This window comes from Erithacus rubecula, assembly GCF_903797595.1.
Source record: "Erithacus rubecula genome assembly, chromosome: 5".
In the NCBI taxonomy this organism is placed as follows: Eukaryota; Metazoa; Chordata; class Aves; order Passeriformes; family Muscicapidae; genus Erithacus; species Erithacus rubecula.
The window spans coordinates 66,280,471-66,297,859 of NC_136687.1; the positions used below are offsets into that span (position 1 = coordinate 66,280,471).

At 39.8% G+C, this 17,389-nt stretch overlaps 1 protein-coding gene across 39 annotated transcripts in view; it reads left to right on the forward strand.

The window, feature by feature from the left end:
* Positions 1-17,389, forward strand: part of CAMK2D (calcium/calmodulin dependent protein kinase II delta) — a gene marked incomplete at its 3' end in the record, with an annotated part of 117,084 nt that overhangs the window by 57,627 nt on the left and 42,068 nt on the right. For 33 of the 39 annotated variants that reach the window (XM_079306786.1, XM_079306795.1, XM_079306804.1 and 30 more), the window contains exons 5-7: positions 6,641-6,695; positions 12,896-12,961; positions 15,487-15,559. In XM_079306786.1, coding sequence (XP_079162912.1) covers positions 6,641-6,695; positions 12,896-12,961; positions 15,487-15,559 — 194 coding nt within the window. Of the gene's footprint in view, positions 1-6,640; positions 6,696-12,895; positions 12,962-15,486; positions 15,560-16,391; positions 16,465-17,389 lie in introns of those variants that run through there. The other 6 variants (XM_079306807.1, XM_079306808.1, XM_079306810.1 and 3 more) reach the window with 4 other exon arrangements.

Sequence of the window (17,389 nt, forward strand, 5' to 3'; positions counted from 1 at the left end):
TACTAAATAAAGGTGCCTTAAATACAGTGGTAATTGCGTTGCAAACATTGTCCAAGGCTGCTTGGGGCATACCTGGCTCCTGTGTGAGAGGTTTCTTTTCTGTGGTTACTCTCAAGTCATGCCACAGGATTGCAATTTTCTGCTTTCATTTTTGTTTAAAATATTTAAAGTAGACTGACTTTGTTTTCATAAGCTGATGCTTTTAAATACCTTGGGGCTTGGTCCTCGTGAAAGGGGAGTATTTAAAAAATAAACATACATGCTTCTCTGAGTGGTCATTATATAAATTGTTTATGTGTCCGTCTTTAATGTATTTTAAGAGAGGAGAGCCAGGAAAGGAGGCTGTGTCTACCCCATGATTGCAGCTCCCCAATAGCCAATTTTGTCAATGTCTAGGCCCTACATATTTTTAATATAAATCTGTTCCCAGGGTTTTTTAGCACTTTAAATATTAAAAGGTATAAAATCTCATTCTGATAATTGGGCAATTGCATTCCCTCCAATAAAGGAATGGTTTCCTGAGCCTGTTAATTTTAATTGATGTAACATCTCTGTGTTACTGCTTGTCCTTTTATTAGTTAACACTCCATGAAATTCTTGTGTCTTTATTCCTCTTCTTACATGTTCTGATGAATGCAAAAATAGTTTTAAAATCTTAGTGCTTAAAGCATCAACACTGGCAGCTGAGGCATCAGTTTGCTCATAGCAAAAATTTGTGTCAGACTTGCTTTTAATCCATGCAGTTATCCTCATAAGACTTAATCTGATGACATTTGTAAGGCTTTTTGTTACTTTGTAAAAAATCTTGTTAAACTTAGAAAAGCAGGCCTTCAGCTGCAAAGAGGAGTTGGCTCACCCTGAAACACAGGTTTTCCAGTAAATAACACAGTTGTATATTGAATGAAGGCATGAAGGTGCAGGTTTACATTTTAGTCCCCAGTTCTTTTGTGCAAAACTCCATACACTTTTGCTGTTTTCATACATGAATAATTAAAGGTGTTTAGCTCCAGCTGTTCCTTTCAACTTCATGGGTCCAGGATATAGTTCCACAGAACTGCTCAGGGCACGTGTGCATACAGAAATGCACACACACCTGTGTTATGGTGTGCTAAAAAGCAATTAAAGCCTGTGGGACAAAGAGACAAGCATCAGTTATCTCAACTGCTCTCCCTGGGGACTACCATTTCAGAATTACATGTTTTGGAATACCTCTTATGTTTGTTTTCTTTTTTAAATTAGTTAATTTTATCTGGGAAATTTTATTTTTAAAGACTGTCGGTCTTCACCAAGCAGGAATGAAGCAAGAGTCCCCATGACAAAAGAGCTGATAATTTAATGCCATCTGCTTTGACATCAGTACTTGGAGTCACTTAGTCTTTGTGCAAAATGTGATCTTTTTTATACTTTGACAAGTAATTTTTCATTTTCTCTGTAGCAACAATCTTTTGCCAATGTTAACACTTTGGCAAAGTGGCTTCTCCACATGCATGCAGGAGGCTGGCATTAAATCAGAATATTGTTGTTTATTGTGAAGGCCTTGATGAGAGTAGGTTTTGCTCACAAATGAATATTTTTGGAATATATGGCATTTTGTTCATAGTACTCAACACTTGCAATGCCTTGGGAGAAAAGGCAGTATTTCCAAATATTAAATTGCCTATTTATTTTTCCCATCATTTCTTATTATGCCACTTTTTAAGATGTAGATGAATAGGACTTTTTTTTCTCAAGTTTTTGCCCCTAAATAATTGTGAATTTGCACTGTAATAAAAAAAATACCTTTTGAAGGAATTTGGGAGTTAACATTTCCGTGAAGTCATTTAATGACGGTAAGTATTGCATTTTACTGCTGGTGTGTTTGGCAGCATGGGGGAGGATTATTTTCTTAGATATGCAAAGTATTACTCTGTATTTAGTGTTTTTCAGAAAGCAGCTGCCCCAGAGCATTGCTACTGTACTAATCTTAGCAGATTGGCCTCTAAATATTTCAGACTCTTAGGAAATAGCTCTTATTAATATTTACCAAATTCTCTTTGCTGTACCTGATGAGCTTTATTATAGAGGGCCCCAGGCTTCCATGGTCTCAGCAGAGCAGTGCTGTGAGAGGAAATGTGAGTGTAAGGAGCAGTGAGGACAGCACAGTCTCCATTTTTGTGCTGAGTTCCCTGCCTGGGAGCTATAGCTGTGACTCTTATGCACCACTGATTCAAGGGGTTTGGTGGCTCAGCAGAGATTATTTATACTGTTTGCACCAGGCATTCAAAAGAGGATGTGGAGCACGGAGGTGCCCAGAATGAGGCTGCATTGAAGATGTTTTGTTTGAAGGGAGCAAATCAGAGCCAACAGGAGCACTCCTGAGCACTGATCACAAAGTTTTGCATGCTCAGTTCTGCTTCCTCATGCACAGTTATTTTTGCTTACTTTGGGATCCCAGCACATTTCTCTTGGGATGCAGGTTAAAAGCTATAGGATGAATGCTGATTTTGGTCTTAGTTCTTGGTACTGTTGTAAAGGGTCCTATACTGATGTTCACAAGAGTTTCTGGTAAAGTTTGAGCAGTAACTTTGTTTTCTGTCCCTCATCACTTTGCTTTATGCAGTAGAACAGGAAAGGTGGCAAAGGATGACTTTGCAGGTAGATGTGAGTTGAGACAGTGCTAAGTCACAGCAGATCTTCCACTTCTCAGCCAAGCAATTCTGCTGAGCACAAGGCTTTCTTTGTCAGAGACAGAACAGCAGAAAATGCTTATAGACAGGTGTTTGAAATAGAAAACTGAGTGGCTCAAATATGAGCAAAAATGTATCTGGTTATGGCTTTTCAGTGACTGAGAGTTTTTTTCAATTTTTATTTTGCCTTTTCATTTTCAAATGCAACAGTTTATCCCATATCTACTGGCAAGCAGGTACCAATTAATAAAACACCCAAAAGCTGAATTAAGTCATTGCATGAAGTTCCTTCCATTAAGTTAATTTTTTAAAGGGCATGGGGGTTTTGGTTTGGGGTGCTTGTTGGTTTGTTTAGTAAGTGGTCTATGTAAGGTCTGCGTAAATACTGTAATACACTTTTGGAAGGGAACATGGAGGGAAAGCATCCTTTTTACCTTTTTCATCATTGCAGAAAACCAGAAACTTGAAGAAGTAATTTGGATGTTTCAGCAAATATGACATAAGCTTTTGTGACTTTCAAGCCCATTTTAAACCTCTACTACTGATGAATGTGCCCTGTAACTTCCTAGTGGTGCACTAATTTGAGATATCAAACTTCACAGAGTTACAGGATTGATTCCTCTGGGGGTCCACAGATCTTAATCTGTAGTACCAAAAGGAAAATGAATGTCTTTACCAATGACTGTTTTAATCCCTTTCCATGATCTGTTCATAGATACAATGAATGGGATTGCACAGAGAGAGTTTTCCCTAGGAGCATTAGCCTGTTGGTTTGGCACCTCAGTGCACATCTGTGCAGATGCTGTGCTGACCATGCAACATAACTTTGGTGTAAAGTTCAGTCTTCTTCAATAATTTGTCTTTGTAACATGAACTAATTCAGATACCAAATTTAGCAAAATGATCACGTGAGCAGTTTCATGCAAATATTTTAGGCGATAGGTTTGCATGTGGTTGAATAATTCTGTCATCAAGAATTTCTCTCTATCTACTGTTTGACTTTACTCCTTGCCTGGAAAAATTTGATTTTCAGTAGAAGTATGTGGAATACTATTTTTTTTTTTTTTCTTTAAAGGCAGAAATTCAGGAAGGAGATCATAAAGTTATTTGGCCATTATATCAAGCTGCATTCTGTGGGATAGGCACAAAATAATGCAGTTCATCACAGAAAATTGCATAAAGGACATAATTTTACTTTTCAGTCAGATTGGAGCTGGTCCATACTAATGGCCAAATGGAAGCTAATCAAGCTAATAGGAGCTGTCCCTAAAATTATTGTTAGGGTATTTCCAGTGTGATGACTGGAAAGTATTTCAGGCAAAAATCAGTGCTGAATCCAAAGTGGGGCTATTCCTGATGTTTTGTGGGCTTACAGTGTTTCTCCAAAAGGAAGGGCTCTAAGTTCCCTGGATTCCTATCAGACATTCCAAGGGCTTTGCTTATGAGCAATGACTTTGTTTGAGGTTGTTAAGCACCTTCTCTGGAATCCAGTGGAGGACAGTGACCACAGGGCTACAGAAGGCAGGAGGAAAAGGAGTTACCCCCGTTTCCTTTCTGCCCTTTCATGTGTTTGTTGATAACAGCCTTGATGAAATATCTGCAGTTAATAATGATTTGGTCTAATGAAATCCTTTCAGAAAAGATAAATAGAACTGTTACTACTGATGAATGCTTTGTGACTCTGTAGAAATAGGAATTGCAGTTTGAGCTTCTGATGAGAGTTATTATATTGGATGAATAATCTCTGTAATTGCTGCCTTTTGGTTTGTCGTGCCTGAGTCCTCCCTGATAGGTGTGTGTGAAGAACTGTATCTGACCGCAGTGACTGCACCAATACTTCTTGTAGTGCATCCCCCCTTAAACTTAGTATCTTCTCAAATTGTCATCCCAGCATCCCAGGCTGAGTGCAGGCAGAATGTCTGGGCCATGCTGGATTAGCCTCTCTGCCACCATGCACCCTTTGCTCTGCACTCAGCCTTTGTGTGCACCAGAGATTGCTCTCCCCTGCCCTCACTAATTTGGCATTTTCACTTCACAAACATAACCCTGCGCCTGGATTGACCAAAGGCGCCAACGTAAACTCTTGCCAAAAGGCAGCTCTCATCTTCCCTGGCTACCTCAGCCTGTTTTCCTTTTCAGAAACAATTGGGGGCATATGATCATGATTCAGAGAAGGATTTGTTCCATCTCACTTCTGTGATTCAGGCATTTGAGAGCAAAGGAAAAGAAAGCATGTGTTCCTTGAAGAAGATATCTTTGAAGACGTGTCAGACTCAAGTTTGGCTAGCAAGGAATTAGGCTCCCCAGGCTGAGCAAAACATTGTCCATCATCTCAAATAACAGCCTCTTTCTAGTCCAAAGGGACAGATCCATGATTCTGCAGGCACTTGGAACCAAGTCCTGTTCTAGAAAAGGAAGTGGCAAAGTGAGAGCACCTCCTGCTTCAAGCAGACACCAGAATTTTGAGGAGCCTGTTCCCATGGTGCCATCCTGGCCTGCGTGGTAACAGGGATATGGCAGAGGTGAACATTGCTCTGAATTGAAAAAGCCATGCTTTGAGTTCTTACTAGTCTATTTCATGAGCAGGACTTTTCTATCAAAAGGTATCATTTGCTTTGTATTAAAGCTTAAAGAATTGTTAACTTTTTTGTAAATGCATATGCAAAGCAGACCAGCTGCACTCCACATTTTACAGATTTAGGGTTGTGTAGCATCTGTGACATACCCAAGGGTCTGTACTAAATCCCATTTCATGAGGAGTGTATTTGATGTTGCTGAACAAAGCAATGTGCCCAACAGCCAAATGTTTTAGGGGTCTGTGTCTTGAGCTAGAAATGTGAGGATGTTCTTCTAAGCTGGTACATGGTGTCTCATCCAACATTTGGTTTGCTTTAAAGATGAGACATTTGGGGATATTGAAAGCTCAGCTCAATGCATGCACACACAGAAAGCTGATTTGGGGATGTCTGGGGATCTTTGGGAGGTTGGAGGGTGGTGTTGGCTGTCCCTTTATAAAAACATGGAGTAATCTGAAACACAGAACCAGCCAAAACCACAAACTCTGATTTAGACCTACTTGGCTCTTCTGAATCATCACGAGCTCTGCACACTGAGTCAGCCAAGAGCTGGTTTTCTCTTCAGTATTGTGTAAACACAAGATGTTTCTCTGGGCTAAATATTATTAAGTTTAAAAGTCATGTTTATTTGTCATGTATAAAAAATGATTAATACAGAAAGTTACCATCTGGGGAGATCTGAAAATTCTTTTCTTCTACGCTTTCTTCATCAGCTTAGCTTTGACCATTGATCACTTTTAGGATACCCTATTTTGTTCATTTGATTATATAAGTGTTAATTATTTGGATCAAACTGCTGTCAAAGCTTCCTGTATTACCTTTGGAAATTGCAATTTAATTTAAAATAATTAAGGAAAACTGCAAGACTTAATTCATAGTTGTACCACTATGTGGTGTGAATTCTTAAAATTTGAAGGGAAGATTCTGTGACTGACTAGTGCATTTTCAAGGAAAGCTGTAGATCTGGACACAGAGAGGGTATGTGAACATGGCATGGGGGCTTCATTAGGATGCTCTGTGCTGGCCAGGAGGTTTCTCTTTACAACTCTTCCCAGTACGTATGAGAAATTGTTAACAAGCCCTGGAAGGTTATTACTCTGCTGAAATGTGTGACTAATTGTGGGGGGATTTTCCTCATCCTGCTTTATTTACAACTTCTAAGGTGTAATACTGCTGAGAAAAAGGTCGCATGACATGAGGAAAGTAAGAGTCACAGAAAAGGCAATTCTGAGGGTAGAGAATTTAAAACAAAGCCCCAAATCCCTCCGCTGAGACACACAGAGATGCAATACCAGCTCTGCAGTGGAATTATAACCCCCCTTCTCCCCCAAACCAACAAAAGCCATCAAAGACATGGAAAAGGTGACTGGTGTTTATCTTTTCTTCCCCTTTCCATAGTGCGGCTCCATGACAGCATATCAGAAGAAGGATTCCATTACTTAGTCTTTGACTTGTAAGTATTTGTTTTGCATTTGTTTAGCATGTTGGGGATGTGCTGTTCAGACTTGGAGATGCAAATGCAAGCTCATGAGACAAATAGCATGGTTCTGGTGCAATGAGCTGGACAAATAGATGGAAACAACTGGAAGGACAGGAACATATTTGGTCATTTGCATGTGCAAGAACTCATTTGTAAATGTCACTGTAAGAATTCTTTATTAAAAACTAGGAAAAATCCACTGGTGAAGTGGATTTTAATATAAAGTATAGCTATGTAAGTAAAGGCTGTGTGATACCTGCCGAGATAAAGCCAAAATAGAAAAAAGTATTTGCTGCAAGCCAGTTGTCTAAAGGAAAGATAAAAGAAAACATGTGGAACACTAATTTCCTTATAGAAGATCCCCACTGCTGGATTAAAAAGGTAAGCCTGAGTTTAGAGAGGGAAAAATTATTTTAGTATCTCCTTCATGATTGATATTTTACTGCTTTATAGTGTTTCATTTTGACACCACTCAGAATGTAAAGTGCCTGTCATATAGAAAGGAAGTTTCCTACTGATATTTCTATTTTGCTTCAGGAATTGGAGTTAGTTGTTTGTGTAGCAACAGGGCTTGTATGGAGCTTGTTTTTTTCCAGATAAGGCTGTTTAGTGGAAGCAGGGATGGTGACAGCATGAACTGTGTGTCTCAGGCTCTTAACTTGAAAAGAGAAACTGATTTCCTCATTCTTCCCTGGGATGGGCAAACGTTTCCACTCACTTGAAAAGTTACTGCTTATAGTTTTGGATATGGACAAACCTGAATGACAGGAATTGCATTGCAAAACTAACTTACTTAAGTAAAATTATCTCTTTACATTGTAAATTTTTCCAGTGCAGTTTATGATTTAACAGACAGCACACCCACCCACCTACCTATATACTAAGAAGAGCTTTCTTAGGCCCCCCATGGTTTTCCTGGTTAGGAGGAGAATACATTATTTCCCCACAAATGGGAAATAGCTCATTTCTAAGCATACAAACATAAGTATTTGCATTCAGCATGGCTAAGTTAGAACCTGAATCTTCCCACACAAAAGAAACCGTGTGCTTTTGTGTTCAGGTTTACATTCTGGTTTACTTTCTGACTTAAGTTTTTTTAAAGAAATCTGGTAAGACTTCTTCAGCACTATATTTCATACTAGAAATACACACATATAAAACAGTCTGTCTGCAGTGAAGGCATTTTGGATTCAGGACTCAAATCCTAACTGGGCTTAATAGAAGTTTGTATGTGATTTGTGTCTATCCCAGGTAAGTGCTGTGGCTGTTGGCTTGGAAATGACTTCAGGGCACAGCACACATATTTGTTCTCTGACATGCACTGGGGCTTGTTTTTCTTTTCTTTTTTTTTTCCCTTAAGGGCTTCAAAGGAAATCTTTCTATCTGGAATGGCAATAGGCTTCATAATTCAGAACATTTCTAAGAAGTGCATGCAGAATTCTTAGTTCTAGGGACAATATCCCTTTTAAAAACCAGTGCCTATTTATTTTCTTTGTTGTACTGCTGTAGTGTGACAAACTGTGGCATACTATAATTGCAGTTAGTTCACGTCTGCCTTAAATTTAATGTATAATGCCAGATTTATCTCAGGGGGTTATGGCTGTGATGTGAACTAGAACATTTGAACGACTTCAAAGTTGTAGATAACAGTATCTAGATCTCGATAGTAAGGGAGCAAACAGAGCCTGTGTTCTGCAATAAAATGTTAATGCCTAACCCAAAGATACTCCCTTGGCAGAAAACTAGGTTGCACAGGAAGTGTTCTGACTTAACTGGAACTTCCTCCATTCCCTGTCAGTCCCATTCAGGACAAGCAGAGGAACAGCATCAATCATTTATATAAAGCTTTTATGTTTTGACCATGTGGTTTGAGGATTTTGTAAAAAGTATTTATTTTGCAAAAAAGAACATGTCTGAATGGCATAGGCAGTGACTTTGCTGTCTGATTGTCGTTTTTGGAGAAGCAACAGGTTGCATTCTTGAGGAGCTTTTGCCAAATTACTGAGAATGCCTGTTCACCATTAATTTTTCACATTCAGATTAAGAAATCATTGTTTTAATACTGACTATTTATTAGTGAAACTTCACCTTTTACAAACACGTGGTTACTGCCCTGTTGACAAGTACATAAAAGAGCTGACACGATAAAAAGGTACCATATGCACTTCTTGAACACACAGGCCAAGAACCTGCTTTCCTTTATTTAGTTTTTATTCAGCAGGAGCCCGACTGTGGTGTAACACTGTCACTCCACCCACACATGCCATCATGTCATTTTCTTAATGATTTCTTTCAGACTGTGTGGGATTCGGTACGACTGTTTGCGCAGAAATTTCTTTCAGGCTTCATCCCACGTAAGAAAGTGAAGGGGAAGACTGCCCTTTCTGGGGATAGGGAAAAACAACTGTTGTTACTTTCTATTTTGAATTTCTAATAATCTCTTTGGATTGAATGCCATAGAGATGTCTGCAGACTGTTGCTTCACTTGTATGCCTCTGGCTGTGCTTTTTTCTGGAGAAAGGAACAGTGTTTAAGTACTGTGTTACAGACAAGCATTTGGGTGAGCAGTCCTGGTGACAAATGGAAGGTGGTGTCTCTAGAAATCCATTTGGAGAATGGGTATTGAACAATGAACTTCATGAATTTAATAATGGAATTCATGAAGTTTTTGCTCCCCTTCCCTATTGGTTAAGGCAGCTGCAGTCAGGATTTGCGTCTGTTGGACCATTTCAGTTGCTAAGCACGAATGAGACTGTCTTCAGTGTTAATGATGTTAGATGAGTTCGAATCCAATCAATTCTGTCAGTATTAATTGCTGTATCTGAATGGAAACAGCTGTAGCACTTGAAGACTCTTGTGCAAGTCAATGAGAGTCTCTATTTTCAGTGTCTCCTGTTTTAATGCACTTGATGAGATGCAACAATTGGTACATTAAGAATCCTGGCCTTGCTTTTGGTTTCTAAGTCCAGGGACCATATTGTGTAAAATAAACAGAAAATACAAAAAAATAGCCTAATTTTCAAAACAGTGTTTGCCTCAGGTAAATGCCTGGGTTTCTATTTCAGAAGTATAAAGGCCACAGATGAATGTAATAATTCCATGGCCACTGTAAGGTCCTTCCTCCCAACTCCATTGTGAAGGCAATTGAAGAAATAAAGGTAGGCTAGGAGGAAACTACACCAGTGTGATCATTATCAGAGGCTGGTTTAACTGTCTGTGCTAATTTGTATATTTCTTTTAATTGTTCTCTTATATTTGCAAACATAAACCAGCAGTTTTTCTCAAAGTGATGCAGAGGGCCTTGGTGTTTCTACATGCTGCTTGTACCTCTTCTGTGTAAACAAACCCATGTACTTTCTTTGCCACCACTTTAGTATGCTCTTCTGAAAAATCATAAAAGAACTGTAGCAATTTGTACAAACCAGTAGGTTTTAGGTTGTACCCTGAAAGTTACTAGAGCTAATTTAATGAATGTCTTGTCATGAAATGCAGCTTCCCAGAATCCAGATACATATCTGTGTCAGAAAGGCATTGAGATCCATTGCCATTTGCATCCTGTGGGGAGATAGTACCTTGGCATCTGCTCATGTGGCTTTATGGTGAAAGACCAAAATCATTTGTGAGTGGCTTCCTGGAGCCTGCAGGCCTGGATGCCCATGATCTGTATTGCTGCAGGGGCACCTAGCTCAGGGACACTGAGTGAGCCAAGGCCACGAGCACAGCTGTCATGGTTTGCCCAGAGCTCCAAATGTGCAGGTGATTCTGTCCCCTCTTGGTGCCCTGCACTGCGCTGCCTTCCTTCATCATTGTGGCCACTTAGCTCTTTTGGGAGAGCTGTTCCTTTGGAGTGACAGAGCGTGGGAATTGCTGACTGCTTGTTTGCTTGTCACTGAAATTCACCTGCTCTGTTCCTGCTTTAATCTTTTCATTGTTTAACAATGGTTGTGAATACCAAGCAAATGTTTAGTGTCAGCAAGTAAGATTTCATATCCCCTTCCTCCCTCCGTGCTAGAGAAGAACAAACATCAATTTGGTATTCTCTTCCACTGAAAGACACTGATGACTAAAGCTTCTTGTTTTCTTTCTTTGGCTTGGATCAAAAGTAAGTGTTTTAGGAAGGAGTAAGATCAAAGGATGCTTTGTTTTTTTCATTCATCACAAAGTGAGAATTATCCCTCTTTACTAGAACTGTGGCAGACAAACATATATGCAAAAAAGAGTTATGAAAGATTGTCAAAATATACATCAATCAAACATTCTGTGCTACAGCAACCAAAGCCAGTCTCTGGAAGGCAGAAGACAAAAAGAGAATACAAATTAGGTAACAAGCTATTTTACCTCCTCTAGATTTTACTGCAAACTTTTGTACAAAATAACATTCTGTTACCTGAAAATCTCTACGCTGAGAATCAGTAAGGTGTAAACTCAAAAGGTGGTGTAACCCAAATATAAGTGAAATCATGAAAATCAAGTTCTTGAACTGGCCTTCTCCAAGAAGGGAGCAGGGCATTTCTGTCATCATTTAATGTGACTGAAAACTGGGCTCCTAAACAAAGTGTCAGTACAGCAGTTTGCAAGTGAATGTTACAGTTCTGAACATTCCAAGTATTCTCACCTTTAATTTTTTAATCCTAATAAACTGAATTGTATTCAATAGTAATTGTGTTCACTGTAGTATAGATTTTTAATTTCAATCTTGAAGCGTTTTGTTGTGCAGTCAAGTTTTTACATTTGGGAATTTACTGGAAACATAACATGCTAATATTCACATTTGTAACAGTGATGAAATACAACCATTGATCTCATGTAGGAATTATCTATGTAAGCACCTGTATATGTGAAGAATTGTGTTTAGCTGTGCCGGTCTGTCAGCCTATATATATCATGAGAGAAATGTTACGGGAAGGTCTTCCTGTGCTGAGTCTTCTCTTGTGACACAGGCACACAACTTTTAGGAAATGATTGAAAAGCTCATTAATCTTCATGCTACAAGCGAGAAAACTTCTCCTTATTTTAACCTTTTATTTACTCATAGGTTTTGCATGCTCATGTATGTACCAATGTTATCCCTTACAACTCCCCTTTAGGGAGATGCAGGCTTAGGCTCATCTTCAGTATTTATTTTCATCCCTCTTAACCTTTGTTTTGCCCAGCTCAACTGGGTTTGCTTCTCTGAGGAGATCTGGTGAGTGAGTGACTGGGTAGCCTGGTTGCAATTTTTCTATTCATGCTACGCTTTTCACTTTTCTGAGTTTGAGTGACCAGAACTGGTACAGTATGAGGAGAGATTTTACTACTGCACTTGAGGACATTACTGGCACCCTGTTTCAGATGCAATTCAAGATTGTGGCATTGTCCTGCTCAGGGCTTATTCTGGACTGATCTTTGTGATATAAAAACACAGTTTTATTTTTTTTTAACCACTTTCTACCATTAAACCAATGGCTGTACAACGAGCTCCTGAGTATGTGACAATGCACAGCCACTTCTGTTACTGGCACTGGGATCATACAGCTCTTCCCTTGTACTTAGTTTCAGTGGCACTTTAACTAGGCTATTTCTACTTTCTCTACAAAGATAAGTGAAAATTTTCTAAAGAAAATCTGCTGATCAGTTAAACTGATTAAGGTACCCTGTTTCTACTGCTTCTTCCATTCCAACTCAGCAATGTTCTTTCTATCCACAGCACAAAAAGCCAGCAACTGGACACACCTCTGTTGTGATTTCACCTACACTGAAAGAACCTTTTCCTTTTTTATCATTGCTGTATTTTAGCATTTTTTACTTTTGCCCAATAATACAGTATTCAAATTATCCTGAACTGTACTGAACTTTAGGCATGATTTTCCTGGTTGGTCAGTTCCCTTTATCCTTGTGGTTTTACTCCTTCCTTTTGACAACCATAACTACTGTCTGGCATCTTGCCCAATATGCTGCTGCCCTTGGCTTTTATTTCCTATTTATGATTGCACTTTCACCACATCCATTTTATTCATATAATGATTTGGATGGACAAACCTTCCAGTTTAGTTCCTGCACCTTGCTGCAAAACCTCTTGCATTTCCATACAGATATTTCACTTACTCCTCTCTGACTTCTCTCTGTCAAGTTAATTCAAGGTGCACATTCTCATTTCTGAAATCTCCTTTTCCCCATCTTGCTTTTTCTAACAGAGTCACTGGAGGTGAATTGTTTGAAGATATAGTTGCAAGAGAGTATTATAGTGAAGCAGATGCCAGGTAAGTAATTTGTTTTTCTAATATTGCCTTTGATAATTCTAGGATAGTTACTTAAATATATCCTGGTGTTTGGCATCAGTTTCCCAGCACAGTCTGTGAGACTCTAGGATTTCTCCAAGAGTTCTCTTAGACTTGGAAGGGCAGAGTTTGGCAGTTTGCACTCACGACTGTGTAGTGGAGAACTCATGGGGAGTCTTGATTTCTGCTAATCTGAAAAAGCTGAAGTTGGATCTCAATTAGTTAAAATTTTACCCATTGTTTCCTCTGCAAACTGGACATTATAGTTCAAGTATCTCCTCCATGAATTCTTACTTTTGCTGATCAAAGTTTGAAGCATAAGTTGGTCTTAAAAGAATTTTGCATTAAATTTGATTTTTTGTTCTTAGTCCAGAAGTGCTAATTTCCTTTTCCAATTAGAAAATTTTTGTTGTGTTTCATCCATAAGCAATTACACTGTGTGTCTCATAGTCTGTGCTCAAATGTGAAATCTCTGGCAATTTTCTGCAAGCGCTTGTTGAAAAACTTGAATAATAAGTTGACAATTATCATAATTTGCATGCATAAAGTATCAGGACTACTTATCTCATGTTTGTCCTCATATAATAGTAAATCTTAAATATTGTCATAAAACTAAGAATCCTAAATATTGTGGTCAATTACTTTAAAGAAAGTATGTTCTACCACCACACTCTTCACAGAAGTTGATCTTATAGTAAATTAAAAGAATCCTCATGTTTCTGTGTGTTTACAAACACACACCCCCAATAGTACGTATTTAGTACGTGTAATTTTAAATTATGCCTTTACATTTGGAGATCACTGGGAGATGACCAGAAAGAATTAAGTATTCCTAAAAAGAGTAATAGCATAATAATGAATAGACAAGAAGTTACTCTGAATATTAGGAAGTTCCACTTCCAGATCTTACTGCATCTATAGGAATGCTAAAAAGATCAATACTTTAGGCATTTAAATAAACAACACATAGCAAAACACCCTGTAGAAGAAAAAACAGCAGTAAGGTTTAGGTGGGGTAGAAAAAGAGGAGCTGTGTTTAAAAAATTTTCAAATCGTTTTTTCTTGCTATAATTGAAACAAATTCCGAATACTGATGCCAAAGGCCAGTATATGGTGTCCTTGTGTTTTTTTAAGGTAGTTGGAAATTAAAAGGAAAAATTGCAATGATGATTTTTTCTGTTCTAGAATTAGGATGTGTTGGAAGGAATTGTGCATATACATGTATATATATAGATTATATATATATATATATGTGTGTTATAATTTCAGGAAAATTTTGACCAAATAAATGAAGTATCTAGTTATGATGCATCTCTGTATTTTGTATATTATATATATATATATATATAAATATATATAAATATGTATAAAATATACCTAGTGTGTGTATGTGTGTATCCCTGTAGCAATAGTTCCTGTTCTCTGTGGATGCCTCTCCCAGGACTGTCACACTGGTCTGCTCCTGCAAGCCCTTGCTCACGCCAGTAGTCTGTACTCAGACAAACAGTGCAGTGAGTTGTGAACTACTTGCCTAAGAAAGGGTTTTCAGGCTTGGGCTCCAGTTACTGATTATGACCATTCCTTCTGAATTCCATGGTCAAAAGGTTTTGGATGAGCAGCATCTTGACTACTCTGCTTTACTTATCACTCACTTGTGCCACAACAATGTCTTTAAAACAAAATTCTAAGCTCTTGTAGTGCCAAAAAAAATCTGAAAAAAGTTCCAGTGCTCCTAAATATTAATATTTTAGTTGTGCTTTTTGGCATTAGAGACTGGCCAAAACTTGCAACTGGGTAAGGAAAAATAGGTGCTAGTTCAGTTACTGAAAGCACCAAACCAAAATATTTATCTAAGCTTTTAGTGTGCATTTTCACTCCCCAAGTGACTCCTAACTAAACTAGAGCTGGACATGATTTTAAATGAAAATGCATGCCACCTTTTTGAATGACTTGGCTTTATTCCACTAATCGTTTTAAAGAAACCATTCAATTCAAAATGAAAAATGTTTTGCTTTTCCTTAGCTTTTGACTTTTTTTGTTTCATTTGTTTTCTGTATATCATCTCACTTCTAACCATTTTCTTGTTTCAGCCCTTGTTGTAATGTTAACTTCACCACAAAAAATTAAGAAAACCAAAACATGCCACTAATTGTTTTACCGCCTCCACTTTATTTTTCCTGTGGCAGTTTTTGGAAACTGGAAAAAGCTTCCATGCTGCTGAATGAAAATACAGTCTGATGATCCTGTCTCATAGGTGTCATATGTTCCATGTTAAAGTGTCTTTTTTGGTTTGGTTTTTCATTTTTTGGATATGTTGGAGCTGGAAATATCTCTATATTCAACAATGTTGTTTTTCCAGTTCAAACTACGATCAAGACTTGTCAAGAGGTGTAAAATTGTTTTTGTTCTTTACCCTTTTCTTTTTAAGTTTTATTTTATTTTGTATTTAATGTGATTATGTGCCTTTAAAATGTTCTCCCTTCCATTCTGCCCTTGTATCTTTGCAGTCATTGTATACAGCAGATTCTAGAAAGTGTTAATCATTGTCATCTAAATGGCATAGTTCACAGAGACCTGAAGGTCAGTATCTGGTGCCCATCAATTGGATATAAGAATTTTGGGGTTTTCTTTCCGCTGGGTAGGGGCAGAGGGTGGGATGTCTGCGATGTACCCTTGCCTATCCTGTTCACCCTCTGAACGACCGGTCCGACCAATACTGCATGACGCCTCTTTCCAGTTCGCAAGTCTACAGGCCTGATATACATCATGGCAAAAGGAGGGCGCTTGCCCCAACGCTGGCTCCTGCCGAGGCGCTGGGCTTTGCCCGTGCCGGGTGCCGTGTGCCGGGTGCCGCCTGGCCCTGCCTGTGATGTATGGCAGCTTGCAGACGCCACCGCCGCGGCTCTGCTGAGGCCCGGGGGCAGCGGCTGGACGAGCGGCCCTCGCTGCTGCGCTCGGGGCGACGAGCCTCAGGCCCGTGCCGCCAATTGCCGGCTGAATTAGGCGGCTGGCAGCTGATTGGTGACCTGGAGCACCTGGCTTGGAGGGGCCTTGGGGACCACCCCCATGGGCGCTGCGATTTCTAACCATTTCTGCAATTCTTTAATGCCTCTGTGAAGACTCTGAGTAAGCGAGGAGGAGAAAGCGCAGAGCATGCCAAATGTTTAATACGACCTTGAATTAGTGGCAACATTTCATATTTTAACAAATTACCATTAAAAAAAACATTGTTACTAATTGGCAAGGCAAAGCAGCCGCCCCGCCGCCTGTGTGTGAGGGCGGCCCCGCGCCGCTGAGGCCTCGCGCTCCGAGCGGGGCCGGGCCGGGAGCGCAGCCACGCCGGCCTCGCCCTCGGCCGCCGCCCCGCCGCCTGCTGCTGGAACTAACGGGCGCCCATGGTGTTTGCATGCAGTCATTGCATTCAGCAGATCCTGGAGGCCGTGCTGCACTGCCATCAGATGGGCGTGGTCCATCGCGACCTCAAGGTGAGTGCTGCTGCCCCGCCGCCCTCCCGGAGCAGCATCCCTGCCCCACAGGGCCGCCAGCAGCCGAAATGTAAATGCTTCCCTCTTTTTGTTTCTCCCCTTGGTTCATTTGTTTTTAACTTGGCTTCACCTACTTGCAAGAGCAAGCTCGTGCTCAGCAGAGGGAATCTGCTCGAGGCTGGCCTGTACCTGGCAGTACAGGGAGAACAAAAGGTGTTTTTTGAGCACTGCGTGTATTTGTTGAATACACGGTCTTCCTCTGTGTTATCCAGAGCTTTTGGGGCAGGGCATGAGAGCAACTTCCCATCTCTCATCAGCAGAATTTGAGTGCTTCTGGGAAGCACAGTAGCCTTTGCATGCTGTGCATTTTTGTGACAGAAGGTCAGCTGCTCTGGGATGGCTGGCACACAGACCTCTCTCTCCTCCAGATGATGGCTGGGCTACAAAACAACCTTAAAAAGCAGGAATTTCTACAGTGTTCTCACCACAGTCACTTGAGGAGTCCAGTTCCTTCCAGAAGAGCTTTAACATTGGGATAGAAACCTTTCTAAAGAAAACTCTGTGCTGAGAGAGCATTCCCTCTTTCTTAACTGTGTACATATCCAAATGGCTAGAGACATCTGCTGCTTTATGCCTTGAAAATACGTTGGCAAGGAAAGAAGCAAGTCAAGATGATTTTCTTTTACTGTGAGGCTCCAAGAGAGAAGGCTGTCCCAGAGCTCCTAGCAAGCCTACCTTTTGGGCACTTGAGCTCCACGATCCTCAAGGAAAAGAAGATGTATTTTGAAATCCAGTGCAAGTCTGAACTATCAGACCCTTGGTGAGGCAAAAAAAAAAAGGTGTGTGGGCTAAGGCAGCAAAACACGCATTCTTGGCCTTTCGTTTTTCTTTTGAATGAGTTCTGGGGAGCAGAAATTTCCTCCTA